Consider the following 20,796-nt stretch of genomic DNA (forward strand, 5'->3'; position numbering starts at 1 on the left):
TAAAATAGTTTAAAAATAAATCTGTTATTAATGGAAAGGGGAAACAGGAAAAAGAAAATGAGAAGAAAAGTAAAGTAGTAAAGTTTTAAAGTAAAAGTAAAGAAAAGTAAGAAGTCATCCAACATTTGTTGAAACTTAGGGGGTTTGTTTATTTTATTTGTGACTTTGTTGTTTACCAGCGTCAACACTCGGGGGGGTATGTTGACTCATTCATGTCTCAGTTTAATCCTCGCTTTGCAAACATTTTGAAACATGATGTCATCATTTAGGGGCGTTTCCACTGTCAGCACTAAAACACAAACACAACATGTTGGCAGAGGAACTTTACAGCTGTTTGCTTTCTAGGAGGGTGTGAACAGAGCGCTGGAGGGCAGCTGCTGGTGGGATACATGAGGGTTCAGTTTTCAGCCCTGGAGGGGGGTCCAGACCAGCTGATAGACCATATTCACTGATATCTGCCCACTGCAGAGTACACACACTCTGAAACACAGCAGGAAAGCTGAAAGGGTGTCAGAAAAGAGGACGCATTTTAAATTATTCAGCAAAAACCTGCAACAATTATGTTCTAGTTTTGAACTATTGATCATGCATTGATTATTTGATCGCGGATGTTTGTAGAAGAAATGAGTCAGAGTCCAAACTGTTTTTTTAAAAAACACTTTCCAAAACTGTGCTTTTCTTGGACTTTTGAACTTTTTTGCATTAGAAAAAATACATTTTTTATATTTTTCATTGATAAAAAAAGAAAGCTCTAGTGATGAGTTGTTTTGTTAGTTATGTAACAGACTTTAATGACCTCTGAGAAAAACAGACTCATAGTGAGTTGTGTGTTTGACTGTGATGAGTCAACAAGAGTTTTCTAAGATCAACAAAGAAAGAGCACAAACACAGTCATCCACTTCCTACTAACAATTTTGTCATTTGGAAGTATTTGGGAGATGAAAAATCATTAAAGGTGTTCACATGGCCACGTCTAATCGGATTACAGCTGATCAAATGGTCCAATCAGGTCTCAACACTGATGTTTCCCATGTAGATGTTGGCTCATTCTGCTGACTTGAGATCACACAAGAGCAATTATGATAATAGTAATCATATCAACAATAATAACAAACTCTGTAGACATTTGTCCCTTTACATATTTGTCATTATAAGGACACATTTCCTAATTTCCTTAATTTGTGCTTTGAAACTAAAGTTTAGAGTCTCCAAACTAATCCTCTTTCCCTCTTCTTTCTCACAGACCTGTACACCATCACTGCTGTCACATGCTCGCAAAGCTAAGTCACATGTTGGGCTCTGCTGTCCTCCTTCACATCCTCTGCTTCAGATCCTCTACTGGTGCCTTCAGGTGCTCCTCACAAAAATACGTCCTCAGAGTTTCCTTACAGAGTTTCCCTTTTCTGTGCTGTATATATTTGTGTATTTCTATCGCTGCTCTATATTTTCCTGTGAAATGATGACACTTGATGCGTGTGTACATAAAATTTAAACTTTAGACTGGTTGAAAGAAATGCATTGGCCCTTTTAAACAGACATATTGTTTCAAATTATTGTATGGAAAAGTTAAAATTTAAATCACTTTTATTTACAAAGCACCTTTCATACATTAATATAAAAAGTAAAATGAACACTACAAATAAGTAAAATTAAAGAATAAAAAGGACATTAAAATAAGCTAAAATAATTTTATGACGGAAAATGTAATTAAATTACTCACAAAATTGTCAAAGAAAATGAAAGATGAAAAAAAGAACAAACAAAAATTGTAACAGAAAAAAAAAAAAAAAAAAAAAACAGGAAAAAGGGTGACTAAGACCAGGTAATTGCATCACTTTGGGTTAATCTTCTGCAGCACTCATAAATCCAGACGGTCTTTGAACGCAACGCAGACCACATCCTCAACCTACATAACCGGACACCGGAGGGGACCAAACCACACCAGGACGGGCGCACACATCAACCAGAACGGATAAGATACAGCACTTACGGTCGTTGTGAGTTATTCCTACTCATTTCTCCCACATTTAAAGCTCCTTCGTTGTGATTCCCAGCCCCGCGGAGGTGAGGCATGTCTGCTCCACACGGCGGCGGCACTGCATGGCTTCAGTTTCCGGGTTTGCCGTCTTTGTGCACACGGCACCGGACTGGTGCAGGGCGCAGAAACCCAACGTGTTTCTGTTTACCTCCGGTGTGGGGCTTGTGTTTCTGCTAAGATACGCGTGGCTGGTCTTTACGTGGAAACGGGTTTCTATATTTATATGGCTGATTTCACCGGGAGAGGCTCGGCGGGAACACGAGGCCTGAGCCCGGCCCGCAGCCACCTGGCTGATGCCATCCGTCCGCGTCCTGCGGTAGAAGTAACGATAAAACCATGTTAGCACGGCGGCTAAGTGGCTAATTCTTTGATATAAGCAGCACAGGTGAGACAAGTATATGTAACGATACTTTTAAACATGAAATAATCAAACATTTCATTTCATTTTTACTAATTACGACGAGCTGGCTTCAGTTGAGCTAGCTAGCTCCGGGTGCATTCACTGTACGCAAAACTCAATTCAGAAAACCTACAAGTGACATATGTTTGGCTGCCGCGGCATGAATTTAACCTTAAAAAGACAAAACACGTCTCAAACTATCAATATATAACGTTAACTTCAATTCGGCGTAACATCCTGCAATAGAAAACATTTTATTTTTTATAATTTTCATCCTTTTAGCGGTCTCTATCTGTCCTTTGAACTCATTAGCGAATGTTGCGACTTAACTTAAATCAGGTGTTCAGTGAATGGGATCTTGTGCTAAAGTGATGTTAAAATTAGGAATAAATAAGCCATTGCTAATTCAAAGCTATTTAACTTGCCGATTTATTTTTGTTAAAATAATATCTGCAGTTTTCTTTCTAACTAATTTATGTGATTGTAAAATTGTTATTTCAACTTCCGGTTGATCAGACGTACACTTGCGTTGCTTTTGCCTCCATTAAATGCGTTTCATGAAACATTAACTTCAATAAAAATAAAATCTGAGATCTGAAATGAAGTATGTGGTGGTAAAATAAAAACTAAGTACTTTAAAATTTGAAGAAAACATCAAATTCAGTAAAAAGTGTATTTTTCTCTAAATGCGTGTTTTGTTTATGATGTATTATTTCAGCTTCATAATCCAACGTGTATCCCCGGTGTTTTTGATATTACTTTTACCTGTTGTCTTTTTTAAAAAATTATTGATTTCTATTAAATAAGTATTGAAATATTAGAAATACAATTCAGCAATCGTTCTGGGATAAATCAACTGTTTAAAGTCATTTTTTTGAGAAAGAAAAAAAAATCAATCCTTGGTAGTTTTAGGATTATCATTAGGATAATGTCACGGACCAGTTTGACAAAGGGCTTGCTTATTTACCATAAATGTTTTATTGGAATTTTGTGTCTCAATAAATAGCCTCCAGCCTGTAAGTGCGTCTTTTCTGTTTGTTAAACTTCCTGTTTCCCCGGCAGTGATGATGGATGAGGAGAGGAGTCTAGCCGTCATGGCTGTGATGTTTCTCCTCGCTGTGAATTTATCTGGCGGCGACGGCTTGACAGGTTCAGGCTGCAGCATGCCCGTCACAGAGACACGCGGCTCGGTGCGTTTACCGTCAGCCGTGGTGGACTCCCAGAGAGCCCAGCTGAGCCAGAAACAACACCTGGAGGCTCTCTTCAGCAGGTGAGCTCCCAGAGTTACTGTTGGATGATTTAAAAATGAAACCGTACGTAAACGATTAGATTTAAAGGTTTGTTTTTTATGTTGAAGTTTAAATGTGGACTTTCACAGGTATGGAGAAAACGGCACCATCTCTCTGAACGGTTTGAAGCGTCTCTTACTGAATGTGGGTTTAGCTCGCATCAGGACCGTCATGGTGCAACACCATGAGCAACCAGGTCACCACCATCATCACCATCACCATCATCACCACAAAGACCACCATGACCATCATGTCCATGAAGGTAAGCCGGAAGCGCAGGTGGGCGACACCATGGCGGCGTACAGCGCCCAGCTGGTGGCGAAACCTGACGATGATAAAGGAGTAAATGGCAGCTCAGAAGAGTCCGCCAAGAGACCCATTTCTGTCGGACTCATCGGTGAAAACCAGACACAGGCAGCTGCAGTCCACCAGGGGGACCATCAAGACCACAACCACGAGGAGCTTCCAGCCAATCGAAGCATTGGAGGTCTAGAGGTACGCCATGAGTTTGTTTATGCCTGAAAATTGTGGACAGGCTTCAAACACCGAGGGCGGGAATAGCTCTGCCTCTTACAGGCTTTTAGAGGGCTGGCCAATCAGAGGGAAGGGGGTTAGTGGAGCAGGGAGCCTTAAAGAGACAGCGGCTAAAACAAACTCTTTTTCATGTCTGAATTCTGTTTGCAGTGTCTGAACGCCTCCAGCATCCTCTCCTTACATGGGATGTCTGTGGAGGGGGTCGTGACCCTGAGCGACTTCAGCTTCCTCTGCCCCGCTCTTCTCAACCAGATTGACGGCGAGGCGTGCATCGTGCACGGGGGCGCAGCAGACCACGGAGGTAAAGGTTATTAAAGCACTTATTTTCAGACTCTCTCAAAGCAGGTTTCCTGTTTGATTCGTCTGTTTCTGATTAATGGAGTCTCGATTTCATCTCTAGACGACAAGCATACTCACAGGCACCACAACCACGACTTCTTGGACCACAACTTCAGCGAGAAGTCTGGTGGCGAGGGCAGCAAAAGCATCACAACAGGTGAATGACTTTTACTCACTTCAATAACTTTCACGGGATTTAAAGACTGAAATTCCTAAAAGATGAATGTTTTATCTGTTTTTCCAGCCTGGATTTGGGGCTTCATCTCCATCACCATCATCAGCCTGCTGTCGCTGCTCGGCGTCGTCCTCATCCCGCTCATGAACAAAGTTTTCTACAAGTTCCTCCTCAGCTTCCTGGTGGCGCTGGCTGTGGGCACTCTGAGCGGAGACGCCTTCCTTCATCTCATTCCTCACGTGAGTCAGCCACCAGAGGCGTAAAAAAAATATCAATACGACGAATGAAGCAAGAGAAATTTGCTTAAAACTAGAATAACTAGAATTCTCCTGCCGATAAATGGCTAAATTAACGTCACTCTTTAAATCTGTGGATGATTCAGTCCCAGGGGACACACCAGCACCGCCGTGTGGATTCTGGGCTAAACTTCTCTGAGGGGTATCATTTCCACGAGGAGGGGGAGGAAAACCTGGACGGAGTGTGGAAAGGTCTGACGGCTCTGAGTGGAGTCTACTTCATGTTTCTAATCGAACACTTCCTGACGCTGGGGAAGATGTACAAGGACAAACAGAAGGTTTGCAGTTCATCAGTGTTTCCTTTTCTAACGTCAGAATAAGAGCACCCAGATGATTTTAAAATGGAGAAAAGTTTTATGAAAGTCCTTGTCTTTCTGGTTGTTAACTGTTTTTTTTTTTGTGTGAAAATCCAGAAAAAGGGGGACCAGAATGATAAGTCTGATCCAGAGAAGCAGCCTGCTCTGGAGGAAAACGACACAAAGCCAGCCGAAGGTGAGACATGCTGGAAGAAGTTTGACTTCATCCCTGAGAGAAAGGCTTATTTATAAACGACAGTTTTTCTGTTTCAAGATCATAAATATGTAATTTATAAAAAAATAATCTATGATAAATATATAATCTTTGCTTTGAACACATTTTAGTCATAAAAGAAAATACGAGTAAACGACTAAAGCTGGTGGAAGTGATTTTTCAAGTTGGGAACAATTATGACTTCAGTGCTTTTAAGAAAAGTGAATCCTGGGAGGGTATTTAAACACTTTAGGTGAGAAATTTTTTTTTTGCTGATCAACTTTATCAGTATCATCAGCGCCAAAAAAAGTCTAAGAGGCATAATGATTTTATAAAACCTGACCAGGACGGAAAGCTTATAGCGAAAACGGGCTGAGAACAGCGCCCTGAGGGACGCCACATCTCATCTGCTCAACAAGAAGTGATTTTTATGACTGGTAAAGTAAAAAAATCATCAGCTTGAAAAAATTAAAATACATAATAAATTTGTTAAACTTTACCATAGGCAGAAATTTATATAAAAAAAGGGCCAAAAACAGGGCCTTGAGGGACACCACACCTCAGCTGCTCAACAAAAAACGATTTGTAGCCTTGAATGACAGAAAAAGTTGAGTGTCATCAGCATATTAGAAAGAGAAATGTGTTATTTTTGTAAAACCTGATGAAGAGGAAGATGGTTTTTAGGATGAAGGGGCTAAAAACAGCGCTCTGAGGTACGCCACAACTTAGCCTACTCATCAGGAAATGACCTGCAGTGTTTTATGTAAATAAAGTAGTGTCATCAGCATGAGTGAAATGTAAAGTTTATTTTAATCAAACTACAGGCAGACATTTGTAGAAAAGGGGGCTAAGAACAGAGCCCTGAGGGACACCACACCTCAGCTGCTCATTAAGAAGTGACCTTAAGCTTTCCATAGCGTACAAAGGAAGGTGTCATCAGCATAAAAAAATAAAAACATATTGTTTGTTGTAAGACCTGACTAAAATGGACAACATAGAGAAAGAAGAGGCCAAGAACAGGACCCTGAGGGAAACCACACCAAAAAATGACCTGTAGCCTTTTATGTAAATAAAGTAGTTGTAGAAAGTTTTTAGAAAGTTAGTTTGAAGAAAAAGGGGCTAAGAACAGCGCCCTGAGGGACACCACACCTCAGCTGCTCATCAGGAAATGACCTGTAGCACTCCTGGTGAACCAATTGGTGACTTAAGCATCGCCATCTCTCTCTTCAGACGTGGAAACTAACGGCGCTACCATATACGGCGACCACTCCAGCAGCCTGCACGGCAGCGTGGCAGAGGAGGAGCAGGTGATGCTGGCTCCCCAGGCGTCCACCGTCTCTTCGCTGGGGGATGCCGCTTACACCGACGAGGACTGCGAAAACAAATGCCACTCTCACTTCCACGACACGGTGGGCCAGGCTGACAGCATGCACCACCACCACCACGACTACCACCACATCCTGCACCACCACCACTCGCAGAACCACCATCCGCACAGCCACTCACACTCCTACTCAGAGGAGCACTTCCAGCAGGCCGGTGTGGCTACGCTGGCCTGGATGGTGATCATGGGGGACGGACTGCACAACTTCAGCGATGGCCTGGCGATCGGTATGTTACCTTGCTAATACGCTGCTTATGCTAACTCTTCCTGCAGTTCCAGTGTGTTTTTTTCTCCAGTGAGATATCAGTGAGTGTTCTCTATAAGCGGACCAAGGCTCCATGCAGACCTGAGATAAAACCCCTACAGCGCTGAAAACTAAAGCCTTGTTTGTCCCAGTAACCAGCAGCCCCCAGGGCTCTGATCACACCCTCCTACAGAACAAACAGCTGTGAGGTTCCTCTACCAGCATGTTGTGTTTGTGTTTTGGATTAGACCACAAACATTTCACAGAGATTCCTGCGTCCTGCTGTGTTTGAGCTTCAGACCTGCTCCGGGGACCTAAAAAACCTTACCAGGAACTAGGGTCTAGATCAAGGGTCTGCAACCTGCCGCTCCTTGCAGCTTTAAAAACAAATATTTTTGGAGATTTTTTTTATTTTTCTGGCAGAGGGTACTGATGATTAAAGACAATGACACTAAACAAAAGCATGTGTTAACATTTTGTTAAACAAAATATGCATTACATTTTGCAATAGAGCTTCAAATCTTTTTGAGATTTTTGCAATTTTTTATATTTTTTTTTCAAATTTAGAAAAAAATCCAATCATTTTAAAGATTTTGCCAAGATTTTTGCAATTTCATTTTTTCATTGAGTGCAAATTTCTGATAATTATTTAAACTCTGTTTTTTTAACTGTCAACATTTTTTTACATTAAGAATATTTTTGGAGACAATTTTTTTTTTGCAAATATATGAATCTTTGCAACTATTTGAAATTTCAAAAAATCTTTCCAATTATTCCACATTTTAAAAATGACATTACTTTGAAGAATTTTGCAATTTTTTTGAATGTCATTTTTTTTAATCAAATTTAGGAAAAAAATATCATTTAAAAGATTTTGCTAAAATTATTCAGATTTCATTTCTTATTGTCTGGAAACTTTTGCAAATTATTTAAATTCTGTTTTTTGGAGGGAATTTTTTTAACTGTTAATTTTTTTAAATTTAGAAAATCTTTGGAGATAACAATTTTAAAAGTTTTTTTGTTAATATATGAATCTTTGCAATTTTTTGAAATGCCAAAAAATGGCCAAGTTTTACACATTTTTAAAATGTTATTACTTTGAAAAGTTTTGCAATTTCATGAAATTCCAAAATTTTTGAAAATTATGCAACTCATTGAAATGTCATAAATTGTACAAATTTATGACATTAATGATAGTATAAATGTTTCACTTTTAAAATATTTGCAAATTTATTTAAAATAAAAAGTAAGACATCACATATACAATTAATATACATAAAAAATTCTTATTAAGATCAATATTAACTAGATTTATATTATGTTTAGAATTTATACGCTTAGTCTTTATGATAAAGTAGATTTTGTGGCTCCTGAATGTCTTCAATCCAGGTGAGCTGAGGTAAAATGGCTCTTTTGAAAGTGAAGGTTGCAGACCTGTGGTCTAGGTTCAGTCCTTGGGTAGTTATTCTTCCCTTTGTAACAGTTCATTTCCAGACGTCTTCTGCTTGAGATGCACCTTTGGGATGAAAATGGGAGCCTGTCAGAGACTTTATCTGAAGGGGTGTAGTTGAGGCCACCCAGTGTGCAATTTGCAGAAGTGGTATTTAATTTGTCGTATTTTAGACTTTGATGCTTTGAAATTGTTAGTTTGGATCTGAAGTTAAGACGCCTGGATCACCTGTAACACCTCACAGATTTAGATCTGTGTTTTAAAGTTGGATAACTGGGAAGTGCAGTGGTCATGGTAACCTCCGCTTTAAAGCTCTGTTTTGGAAACACGGGGTGTAAGGGAGTCTGTGTTTTAACGTTGTGTCTACCTGAAGAGTTGCTCTGAAGGGAAACACTAAAGATAAACAGACTAAACTGTAATTTTTTAAATACCACAGACGGGAAGAAGTACAAACCAACTTTCCCATCTGAAGCCCGAGGGTTTCTGGTCACACAGCACCTCAGTCCAGAAAAACATCCAGATACAAGTCATTTTTACTTCGTGTATCATTTGTTCAGTTATGAATCCAAAAACAAATCTACGTTCTCATGGCAGAGAAACTACAACTTCCAGGTCACGATGATCGAAGAAATCAAATAATAAAATCCAACATTATTTGGTTTTCTTTCCTCTCCGCAGGCGCCGCCTTCACTGAGGGTCTGTCCAGCGGTCTCAGCACGTCTGTGGCTGTTTTCTGCCACGAGCTTCCCCACGAGTTAGGTAAAGTGTTTCCAAAGCTTCTTTTTAAATCTTCTGTCTCTGTTTGTCTTGGGAGCACTTAAAGTTTTAACCATCAAGCCCTTTTACTCCGTTTCCCAGGAGACTTTGCGGTCCTCCTGAAAGCAGGTATGACGGTGCGTCAGGCCATCCTCTACAACGTGCTGTCGGCCATGATGGCCTACCTGGGCATGGCAACAGGTATCCTGATTGGACACTACGCAGAGAACATCTCCATGTGGATATTCGCCCTAACAGCCGGTCTCTTCATGTACGTGGCGCTGGTGGACATGGTGAGTCGGCCGACAGGTGAACACACACACACAAATGATGAGATCAGGTGAGCATCTGAGCTCTACGAACTTTTGTTTCAGATGCACGCTGCGGTACAACGAAGGTCATAGATCGTAGAGTCATAGCAAGGGAACTGGTTTCTTTATCACCCCTGTCGCACAGGAAGTGACGATTCTTTCCACCAATCAGCAGACTGCAGTGTTTCTAGCTCCACCTTCTGGGATCAGTTTGTCTGACACCCCAACAGAAAGGTCCCAAAAAGTGGGACGGTACGGGTCGGTAATTTGGGGGCTGGCTTTGGTCAAAACACCACAAAATGTGTGCCGTACCAAAACAAAAACGAACTGAACCACTTGGTGGAAACCAGGGAAGGGCAATGATTGTCCAGTATTCAAATAGTTATTTACAGTAAAAAAAACAAATAGTTGATGTGACTTTTCTCCTGTTTGTGGCTTTTTCTCACTTTATGCAGGATGCTGGAGCTGCAATGCGTCAATAGCCACAGTTACATGAGGAGTTTTTCGTCTTTCCGGATGAAATCTTTCTGAGTATCTTTTCCGAAAACAATAGTTTACATGGAAAGGAATATTCCAATCTCTGGTCTACGTGTGCCACTGTAATCAAACAGAAAAGTCAATGGGGCATGGGCAGAAAAACTTAAACATCGAGTGATTTATCAAAGAGTCTTTCGTTCACTTGTTGGAATAACTCTGTATTGCGAGTTTTTCGTCCGTCCAGTCTTGAAATTATGTGCAGTTCTTTCAAAGTTTGGATCAAAAACAAACTTTCCGCAGCAGTCCAGTGCTGACTGCTTGCCCCCATTTTTAAAGTTGAGGAACGTCGCTGGTTGCATCTTATGTCATTTCTGAGCATGCGCTGAAAGAATGCACCCTGACAACTTTCCGTTTGAGTGGATCCATGATACCTCAATCGGTTTGGGGGAAGGAATATCCCACCCCTGTGAAACCGATTAAATGTCCATTCAGATTGGCACTTTTCTTTCAGAATGAGGTGTATACAAAGGTTAAATTCTTTCGATATACACAGAATGCAAGTGGAATATTTGGGTCCATGTAAATTGTGGCTACAGTCACAAAAACGGGTCGAGGAAGTTGTGCACCTAAAATGCTCAATAACTTTTGAAATAAAACAAACTGGCACTAGCCGAACCGTCCGACATGAAAATGCCGACCATAAACTTTAAAACGCAGGGTTGTGTTGTCTGGCTTAAGCCCTTTGCACACCAGATTAGTATTATTGTTCAGAACCTTCTGTTTTTCAATGCAAGCTTTCACACCAGCAATGTTTTTCCCCTGAGCGAAATTACGGCGTTTATTTTTCCAGACCGAAGTTTTGCTTGTGACCAGTACACATGGGACAAATCAAAACGCTGGTTGTTGAAAAGTCATATACCAAAACATTCAACATTGATTGTGTTTGCGTCCCAGTATCTGGTTCTTAACGACAAAAGACATTGCAGGGCTCTACACTAACTTTTTCACTGGTAGCACTGGTGCGACCAACTTTCTCAGTTGGTCGCACCAACATGAAGTTTGTCTGCAACAAGCTCTGGCTGACAAAACAGGTTATTTCTTTTATGTAACTTTAAAAGAATTCAATAAAAATGCTTCTTAAATAGAAGCAAATAATAACAACAGACATGCATGTGTGCTCCTGTGAGCTCTGATATTTTTCTTTGTCAAATCAAGTCCCGTACTTTGGCGTTATATCGAAAACTCAAAAACCATCCACCCCCTCTCTCTTAGTTGGTTTGTTCCAGAGACGCTGCAGGAGACCTCAGAGACGGAGACAGATAACTGTGCAGCACTTGTTGATGAAGACTTTATCAGAGCATTAGCTGTTTTCTTTCTTTCTTTTTTGGTGTTGACATGACATGTCATAAGTTGAACTAATGTAGCTCTGCTCTAAGTAGCTAGAGCTGAAACAATTCCTCGAATGATTCAAGGTACTCGAATCCAAAAAAATACTCGAGTAATTTTCTCCGCCTCGAGGAATCGTTTAATTTTTAAAAAAGATCAAAGAGTGGTATTTCAAATAGAGCTGAGGCCATATTAAGCGAGTTTTCAGACCCCTCAAGCTTCCTCTTATACAAAATAGCAACAAGCAACAAGTCTAGCTTCTTTTCTGGAGTTTGGAGCCTAACGGGTCATTCTACGAAACGGGTGCCATTTGGGTCCACAACATTTGATGAGATATACAAGGCACAAAAAATGTGTCAAAGTGTGTTTACAAATTTTGGAGCTACCAAAGCAAGTGCTCTTATTGACATGCTGTATCAGAAAATTCTATTTCTTAAAGAGAAAAATTTTCATTTGAAAAATAACTGCTCTTTAACTCAACAAAAATGTATTTTATCCGATTACTCGATTAATCGATGGGATTTTCAGTAGAATACTAAAATATTTGATGGCTGCAGCCCTAAACGTAGCATCCTCTCCAATCAGGAGAGTCTAGAGCAGCTTGAATCATAAAGTGAGAAGGCTGACTCTAAAATAGTGAAACGTGTGTCGTCGTGAAGTTCTGTCTGTCTTTGCTGTGTGATGCTCATACACGCTGTACGCGACGGCACTCTCTCTTTGGAACAGGAGAGAGTTCAGGTGGAGGAGACTGACTGAGCCAGTGAAAGAGAGGAAGGATTCAATCCACAATGTCTTGTTGATAGATGTAGCATTAAGACATATGCACTCGCATGAGCGCGACCAGATGAATGTTTTACTCGCACAATATGAATATGAATATGACTCCGCCAATTTTTTTGCAATTTCGTGTCGTGTATTCGCATGCAAAGGCCTTTACACGTTAAAAGCTGTGAGAAAAGCACAGTTTAAAGACCTGAAACATAAACATGAGAAACGGGGAAAACATCGAGGATAAAGAGTCATGCTCTCATTCAGTCAGCTGCATCTGCTCTGTCTGCTCTCACCGGTGCTTCAGCTCAGCCTTCAGGACCAGATGACCTCTTCACACACACACACACACTTCCAGACACACACACACACACTTGCAACTTCACAGTTTTGTAAACAGGTCACATGTGGAAGAAAAGTGTGTCAGAAACTGATGTCCAATGCTGCCCCCTAGTGGCCACTTTCCTGCATTGCTGTCTATAGCAGTGTTGTTCATTGTAAATCCTGCTGAGACCATCAGTTTCTTTATCAGCATCTGGTATCAGCACATTAAAAATATTATTTAAAAACCTTCAGACCTTGGTGTTTGAGGCCCACCTCTATTGTATCATGAACCAGTAGCAGATCTTTACCTGATGACATCGTCATCTCTCGCTGTTTTTTTGGACAGTTTCAGGGATTTCTGCAACATACGAACATGAAGAGCAGTGTTTCCCAATCTGTATTTTATTTTTCCTTTAAGTATTTCACTTGATGAGAGGTATTTCCGTTATCGGTCTAACCCTTCCTGTACAGACCCGTGACCTCAGGTGTGTGTGATCGTGTCTCTTCAGGTGCCTGAGATGCTGCACAACGACGCCGGGGAGCAAGGCTTCTCTCACTGCGGCTTCTTCCTGCTCCAGAACGCCGGCATCCTGCTGGGCTTCTGCATCATGCTGCTCATCGCCGTGTTCGAGCACAGAATCCAGCTGAACCTGGGCTACTGAGGGAGCACCAAGTCCTGGTTTTTATACATGCGTCTCAGCTTCTTTCTTTTAGACGTAGTGTGTTTTAGTTTCTCGTTAGTTTAGTCATGTTGACTTTTCATGAGAAGAAGAAGAAGAAGCGTCAAAAAACAGACGTCTTGTCTCTCTGACGGGAACAGAAGCTTCGACTCCTGAGCCGCCGAACTGATGTTATGTAGAAAAGAGACTTTATTTAGACTGAGGATTAAAACTTAGTAGAATTCCTAACCAAAAGAAAAAACACTCCTAACAACGTAACCCTAAAATCACTGTGCTACTCCTTCACCCACATCATTCCTTTTTTTAATCCAATCACATCAGATTTAATCTGCGTCTAAAGGATCAGATGTGAAAGTCTCCATCCAGGACTGACTTCAGTTCAGTTTTAAGTTTGTTGTGTTTCAACAATGAGAGTTATGGTCGGTGAAAGAAACGATGGTCTGGGAGCAAATGTGATGAATTGATTTTGTTGTCATGCAGCTCTTATTTTGGTCTTAAAGGAGAACGGTGTTACGTTTATTGCAGGCTGCTTGTGCACGTTGATGTATCGACACGTCGGTGTTTAAATGCTGAATAACTTATTTTTTGCGTCAATCCGTCTGAGATGTTAAGAAAAAGTATGAAGGAAAATGTGTCCTTAAAAGTTTTTTTTAGTGGAAGTATTGCTTTTGTATTAAACGATAATAATAATAATAATTTGTTACTCTGTTCTGGATTAATGTTACCATCAGTTTTCTGGAAACATCTTTCTGATTAGTTTTTTTTTATTCCACCAGTGTTCGTTCATACAGCACCGAATCTTAACACGCAGAGCGGAGCCAAAACCTGGACCTGATCTAGATCTGTAACCGAGCAATGCCAGCAGTTTCCCTCTGCTTCCACTGTTTGTGCTATGCTAGGCTAACGCAGTCTGGGAACATCTCTGTGGGCTCAGTTCGCTCACCAACTGAAAGGCTTAAAAAAAAAGAAAGAGAAACCAAAACTCTGCCTGTTTGTTTTTCTGCTGAGCTTCTTTTTGTTTGGAGTTAAAGTGGCAGCTCGTCACTGACCCCGTTACAGTATTCCTGCTGCTCAGTTTGGACCTGGACTAAAAATGAGGACGTCAAACTGCCGACATCCTCTGAGGAGCTCAGTTTGAATGGTTTCATGATTTTCATGGATGTGATTTCTGATCTTTAGGTCAAATAACAAAAAGTTCCCTCAGAAAACAGGACACAAAGTCTCAACCTCACTGTGTATACGTCATGTAGGACATGATACTTCATGTATATATATGTAGGTACGTAAAACGATGAACAATATGTGTCTCATGAGTTTCAAATATGAAGTCTGTGTAAAAAAAAAACAATCAAAAAGTAGAGGGATGTTTTCTTTTCATGTTTATCTGGAAAACTAAATCCCACACACCTCCCTGTACAACAATAAATCACTCAGATAAGTAACATTTTAAAAGTTTGACTCTGGTTTTTGTGCTTTTGTTGGAGTGTGAAGTGTCTGATCTGAACCTGAAGGTGCTTTTCAACATTCCAGGTGGTTTAAGGACAGTCCCAGGTCTTATTGAATTGCAGGCTGGTGTATGGGGTGTGTGTGAAACCTTTTCTCTAAAGCCGGTCACACCCCTGAGTAATCAGCTGTAGATCAGCTGTTTTCTATTGTCTGATTTTTCTTTCACTTTCATGTTGACTGTGTCCTCCTATAAAATGATATCACCCATCATAAAGTCATTAACTCAGTTTGAATCTCTCTGTATCTGAATGAACCACGTACCCTCGAGCCAGGCTCCACGTTCTCACTCCTGAAGGGCTCTGCTGTATTTGATCAGTGAAATTATCTCACTTTTATATATTTACCTGTTCATAAACCATGATTCAAAATGTGATTATCAGTGCAAAAACTTGTAAATGCTACTTCTCTGTATCCAGGGCCAGGTCTCGCGTTCCTGTTAATGGCAAATAGACAGAAAGTCCCTTTAATGAAAGTACTTCACCAGAGAAGTTCAGCAGTGGGCAGCAAGATTTGTCCTTTCATGACAAAAGTACTTCTGGGATTTTATTTGCAGTAATGACACTGGAGCTGGACTGGCTTAAAGACAAAGAGGTCAGAGAAGAAGAAACGCAAACAGGAGAGTGATAGATCACGGGCTAAAGGCTACAACACAAGTCAAAACATAAACTAAAGGCTTAAACACAAGCTTAAGGTCAAAACACAAGCTTAAGGTCAAAACACAAGCTTGAGGTCAAAACACAGACTAGATGTGAATTAAAAATCACATCAAGAACCAAAGGTCAAAACACTAAAGGCTGAAACATGAGCTAAGGGTCGAAAACAAGAGAAACATAAACTAAATGTCAAAACACAAGTTAAACATTAACTATAAGTAAAAAACAAGCTAAAGGCTAAAACGCGTGCTGAAGGTCAAAACACAAGATAAACATGAACTAAAAGTCAAAAGACGGGCTAAAGGTCAAAACACAAGATAAAAATGAACTCTAGGTCAAAACACAAGCTTAAGGCTAAACCATGTGCTAAAGGTCAATACACAAGTTAAACATGAACTATTGGTCAAAATACAAGCTAATGGCTTAAACACAAGCTTAAGGTCAAAACACAGACTAAAGATGAACTAAAAGTCACAACAAGAACTAAAGGTCAAAAAACAACCTAAATGCTAAAACATGTGCTAAAGGTCAAAACACAAGTTAAACATGAACTATAGGTCAAAACAAAAGATAAACATTAACTATAAGTAAAAAACAAGCTGAAGGCTAAAACGCTTGCTAAAGGTCAAAACACAAGATAAACATGAATCATAGGTCAAAACATGGGCTGAAGGCCTTAACACAACCTAAAGGTCAAAACACAAGATCAACGTGATTTATAGGTCAGAACACAAGCTAAAGGCCTTAACATGAACTAAAGGTCAAAACACAAGCTAAAGGCTTATACAAAAGCAAAAGGCCAAAAAACAAGCTAAACGTGAACTAAAAGTCACAACAAGTACTAATGGTCAACACACTAAGTAAAGGTCAAAACACGGCACAAAGGCTAAAACACAGGTTAAAGGCTTTAAACTCAGACTAAAGGCCAAAACACAGACTGAAGGCTGGAACATGGACTAAAGGCTAAAACCCAGGTTAATGTGTTTGTGCTAATGTTGACTCCAACCCACAGTCAGCAGTTATTCTGCAGTGGTCTGTTCAAACTTGAGAGTCTATCAATAAAATGAAGAGCCAGGTTACGTTAGCTCTGCTTGGTGAGGTTGGAGTTGGTAGATGAGCTCTGGTAGGACAGAACCAGGATTCACTAACGTTACACACACACTTTGCATCTTTTGAACAAAGGCTCTACGTAACAAACCAATCAAAATTCAGCCCAGAAATGCTGCAGGACTCCTATAGTAACATCTCTGCTGAGCGCAGCTGCTCTGGTTTAAACTGTAGTCACCAGACCTGATGGAAGCACAGGTGATTAAATACCTGAAAAAATCAGAGAGATTGGTTGGAGTGCTGCTGCTGTCAGGTGTGTGACAGGGTGTGTCATAAACATGATATCTAAACACTTTAAATGCCCTTTAATCCATCAATGATTCCCAAAGCGTGTGTCAGCTCTCTGCTCAGCGGAGGGGTGTGTATGTGTGTGTGTGTGTGTGTGCGCTTTAACTGTAAAAAAAAGGAGCTGCAGGTTCAGCTCAGGACCAGTTTGGTTTCCTCCCTGACCAAATACACATCGAGAGGTAAGCAGGACAACTCACTCATACAATCCTGTGTTGTATGACTGAAGATTTCATCTGTTAACTTTTTTTTCTTGTTATGCTCAACCAAATATTCTGTTAGTTGTTTCTTTTGTATTTCTTCACAAAACTTTTTATTTTTTAATTAAACTTCAGCGCTGTCATTCAAAGTTTTGTTAAAATTAGATGCTAGGTATTCATGAAGGATCATTTTGTTAAATGTTTCATTAGGTTTGGTGTTTGTTCAAACTCATAAATTATGCGTAGAAGTTAAGAAAATTACATAATTTTGAAAGTCAGTCTCACAGTTGATCATCGGTTTCTGAAGAAAGAGTGTGAAAGAGTAAAAGATCTTTTGATGTTTCTTGTTTTCCAGGCTGAAAAAGTCCAAACTCTGACCCTCACAGCTCTTTGAGCCTGTTGGACTCAAAGACTGCTCTCCTCTCCGCACACGACCAGGTAACATGAAGTAACTAACGGGTTAATGATGGTTATATTTTTATGACGTCCACAACAATCATTAAGCCAAACGAGGTCTTTAAACTCAATTATAAAGTTGTTAACAGCAGCTTAACAGACTTAGTTCCTTTTATATCAGATTTAAACCCTCTGGAATCAGCTGATCCTCAACGAGACGACCAACAGAGGTTTGTTTTTCTCTCTCACACTCTCTCCATCTCCTGATGATAATCCCTGTGAGTTCTAGTTACGTGATTTCTTTATTCATATTTTTTATACTTTAACCCTCTGATGTATAGCAGTGTCTGCAGTGGACAGCTATTTAAAATCAGCCTCTCGACGGCTCGCTGCTGCCACCCTCCTTCTGAGGTTCATTCAGTGGTCAGTCAGTGTAACTGCAAGTAAATTTTCTCTTATTCAGAGCCAACGACGAGAAGTATGGTTTGAGATTAACGCCGCTAGAAGCTGAATCTGAATTATGTCATTGAAAAGCTTGATCTGAATTCACATGTAGTGTTTGGAAATTGTATTTTTTTAATTTACAAATACAAAATCAATACTTAATCATGGAATTACATAAACGATACATAATTAGAAAAATAAAATAACACATAAAAAATAATTTGATTCATTTTTACATTAGGTTTATACTGTTTATGTTGAAAGCTTGTTACAGCCCGATTTACAACAACGAATCAAATATAACAATAATTAAAAAAAAATTTGAAGTAAAACCTAAAATCTAATAATGATAATATAAAAAAATGTAAATCCCAAAATGTAACAAGTTTTTACATTATTGGCAAAAAGCTGTTACGTTTTGGGCTCAGCATCAAAATAATTTGGGATTTTATTTATTTATTTTTTTTCTCTCAACATTTTTGGCTCCGCACTTTTGTTGCATTATCGACCAGTTATTACATTATTGGTTTTAAAAAAAAAAAAAAAAAAACATTACCTTTTTGGTTGTTGTTACATTTCGGGTCATCGTTAGTGAGATCCCAGGTTTGAATCCCAGATTTTACGGTCTCCTGTACACACCTGATTTAACAAAGCTGGGACCCTGGAGACCGCAACTTGTTAGAAAAGGGACACCACAACCAAAGATAAATTTAGAGAAAAATTAATAAAATTTATTGAATCAAAACCAAAAATCAAAGTAATAAAGAAAGACAATCAATATTATGAAAAAATAAAACGGACCAGAGACCCTGGCTGAAATAAGGTGGGAAGGTACAGATCTAGCTACGCTTTGGACCGTGGTACCATAGACTGTAAAAAAAATGTACGTCATCTTGCTCGGCTCAAAGTGAGGTCTCCACAAAAACTGCTCCCCCTGGTGGCTGGCTGCAGTATAGGTTTTAAAATACAGCTTTCCAGCCATTCCAGATGGGCTGTGGTCAAACTTTAAAAAATTAATCCACCTCATAGAAATGTTTCTCACGTCTGATTGTTGTGGTGATTTGAAGATATCATTTGGCTGTCTTGTATTCAACTCCTCTTTTTTCTGAAAAGTTTAGTTTTCATTAGTTATACGAGGTTAAAAACTAGGTTTTACGTAACGTTTAACGATGATTGACTGCTGACGTTCTCGTGTATTTTTGGGGGGGATTATAAAATATGTCGGGAGGTAGAGTCAGGAAGTGATTAGACTCTAAAAAGAAAAAATATATATTATTTTTGTCACCCAGCTCCACTCAGATTCTCCCAGAATCCCTCATCGTCTCTACTGCACAGAATCTGGCTCCAAACTGCTACAATGGTGGCGCCTGAGACGGCGGTGTTTTGGCTTCAAAACCGTACAATGATAAATGGCGGAGCCACGCTGTCCACTCTATATACAGGCTATGCGTGGTACCCAGTGGCCCCCCCTAACCCAAGAAAACACACGAGTCCTACGATCAAAAGAAGAACGATAACTGGGCAACCGGAGATCTCCAGCGCAAACTGAAACAACAAACTAAAACAAACACTAAAATAACAAAAATCGCAGGAAATAAACTTGTCAGAAGGGGAAACCAAAACCTAGGAGAGACAAAAATCAACAGAAAAAACTGGTCGCCAAAGGTGTGCTCTCCTTTAAATCACCTCCTCCTACCTGAGCGCTGATGACACTCAGGTAATATAAAAAAGGGGACATGCCTGTTATATAGAAATCAAACATCAAACACCTTAAAAAAATCATGAAAGCTTTTGTTTTGCATATTGTAAGAAGAATAAAACTGCTTTGGGAAAAATTCTGACGCAGGCTTTGATATCTCGTACTTCAGTGGGTAAAGACCATAAACAGATTTTTTAATTTTGACCTTTCAGTTAAAACACTTCCTCTCTTTAATTCTAGAAGTGATCTTAAGATAGTTTCACTTTTATATATTATCCATAATCTTTGATTTAAAATTAGTTAATAAATCCCGGAATCAGTTTTTTTCTTCCTGGAAGAGCACGAGTCCATTTACATCACACGGACTTAAGTCCCTTTAAAGACACGGGTCGTCAAAGTTTAGCAGTGAGACGTGAGTTGACAGAAGGACAAGAAAGATCTGTTCTGTCTCCTGAAGAAAAATATTTCATGGATTTATTTTGTGGTAATGGACGTTTGAAAAACAAACAGAAGACAGTTTAGGGTTAGCTGCCTGGACCTTCTGGTGCTATAAACTCTTTCAACTGTTTTTCATTTCAGATAATTTTCACGACAATAAAAACACTCAACATCGAGACACATCAACCGAGACCACAAGGAGTTCAAAGTCAGAAACCACAGAGATGGTCCGTGGTAGAAAGGTAGAAAGGCAGCTTGATGACTCAGGTGTAGGCCTGGAAGAGGAGACTGTGTCAGAGCAGGCGACTGAACAGGCAGAGCAGTCCAGAGAAACCCAGGCTACCACACGCAATCGCAGGAAAAACTTTACATCATGGGGTGAAGGTGTCCAGGTAGAAGTCTCAGGCACAAGAAGTTACCTCAGCGTCTGCAGGAAGTGTGACTTCATCTGTCACCGTCACTGTCGACTGCCTGACGAAAACAAAATCCAATGCTGGATGATTGGACCGACCGGGCACTGCACGCAGTGTCCAGGCCGATGTTACTGGACAGAACATGTCAACAAAAAATACAAATGGGACAGCGAGGAAATCCAGAAAAGGGTGGAGGGAAACGTTGAATGAGTTCAGAGAAAATCAAAGATCACTCGTTTTTCAGATGATGCTGTTCAGGTTTTCTGTACCAGTGGTGCAGCTGAGGCTTCATTC

General features: G+C 40.0%; 1 protein-coding gene and 1 long non-coding RNA gene across 3 annotated transcripts; both read left to right on the top strand.

Moving 5' to 3' along the window:
* Positions 1 to 1,861: 1,861 nt before the first annotated feature.
* slc39a6 (solute carrier family 39 member 6) lies at positions 1,862 to 14,822 on the top strand. Of its 2 annotated transcripts, none has more exons than XM_074688226.1 (12): positions 1,862 to 1,997; positions 3,501 to 3,708; positions 3,817 to 4,222; positions 4,412 to 4,562; positions 4,662 to 4,757; positions 4,845 to 5,014; positions 5,158 to 5,349; positions 5,485 to 5,563; positions 6,812 to 7,192; positions 9,338 to 9,418; positions 9,518 to 9,708; positions 13,191 to 14,821. In XM_074688226.1, exons 2-12 carry the CDS (start codon positions 3,503 to 3,505, stop codon positions 13,341 to 13,343), a joined length of 2,106 nt encoding a protein of 701 aa, XP_074544327.1. In that variant the 5' UTR covers positions 1,862 to 1,997; positions 3,501 to 3,502; the 3' UTR covers positions 13,344 to 14,821. The 2 variants fall into 2 exon arrangements, with proteins under 2 accessions (XP_074544327.1, XP_074544329.1); XM_074688228.1 differs by lacking the exon at positions 1,862 to 1,997 and adding an exon at positions 2,141 to 2,423 and having other exon boundaries at positions 13,191 to 14,822.
* A 2,244-nt stretch (positions 14,823 to 17,066) lies between these two features.
* On the top strand, positions 17,067 to 20,714 carry LOC141804033 (uncharacterized). The gene is made up of 4 exons (XR_012599627.1): positions 17,067 to 17,094; positions 17,468 to 17,550; positions 17,690 to 17,738; positions 20,231 to 20,714. It is a non-coding gene; the product is annotated as an uncharacterized LOC141804033 (long non-coding RNA).
* The last annotated feature ends 82 nt before the right edge of the window (positions 20,715 to 20,796 follow it).

This window comes from Halichoeres trimaculatus, unplaced genomic scaffold (genome assembly GCF_033239565.1).
Source record: "Halichoeres trimaculatus isolate MK-OKI-2021-1 unplaced genomic scaffold, fHalTri1.1 fHalTri1_scaffold_15, whole genome shotgun sequence".
NCBI classification, from domain to species: Eukaryota; Metazoa; Chordata; class Actinopteri; order Labriformes; family Labridae; genus Halichoeres; species Halichoeres trimaculatus.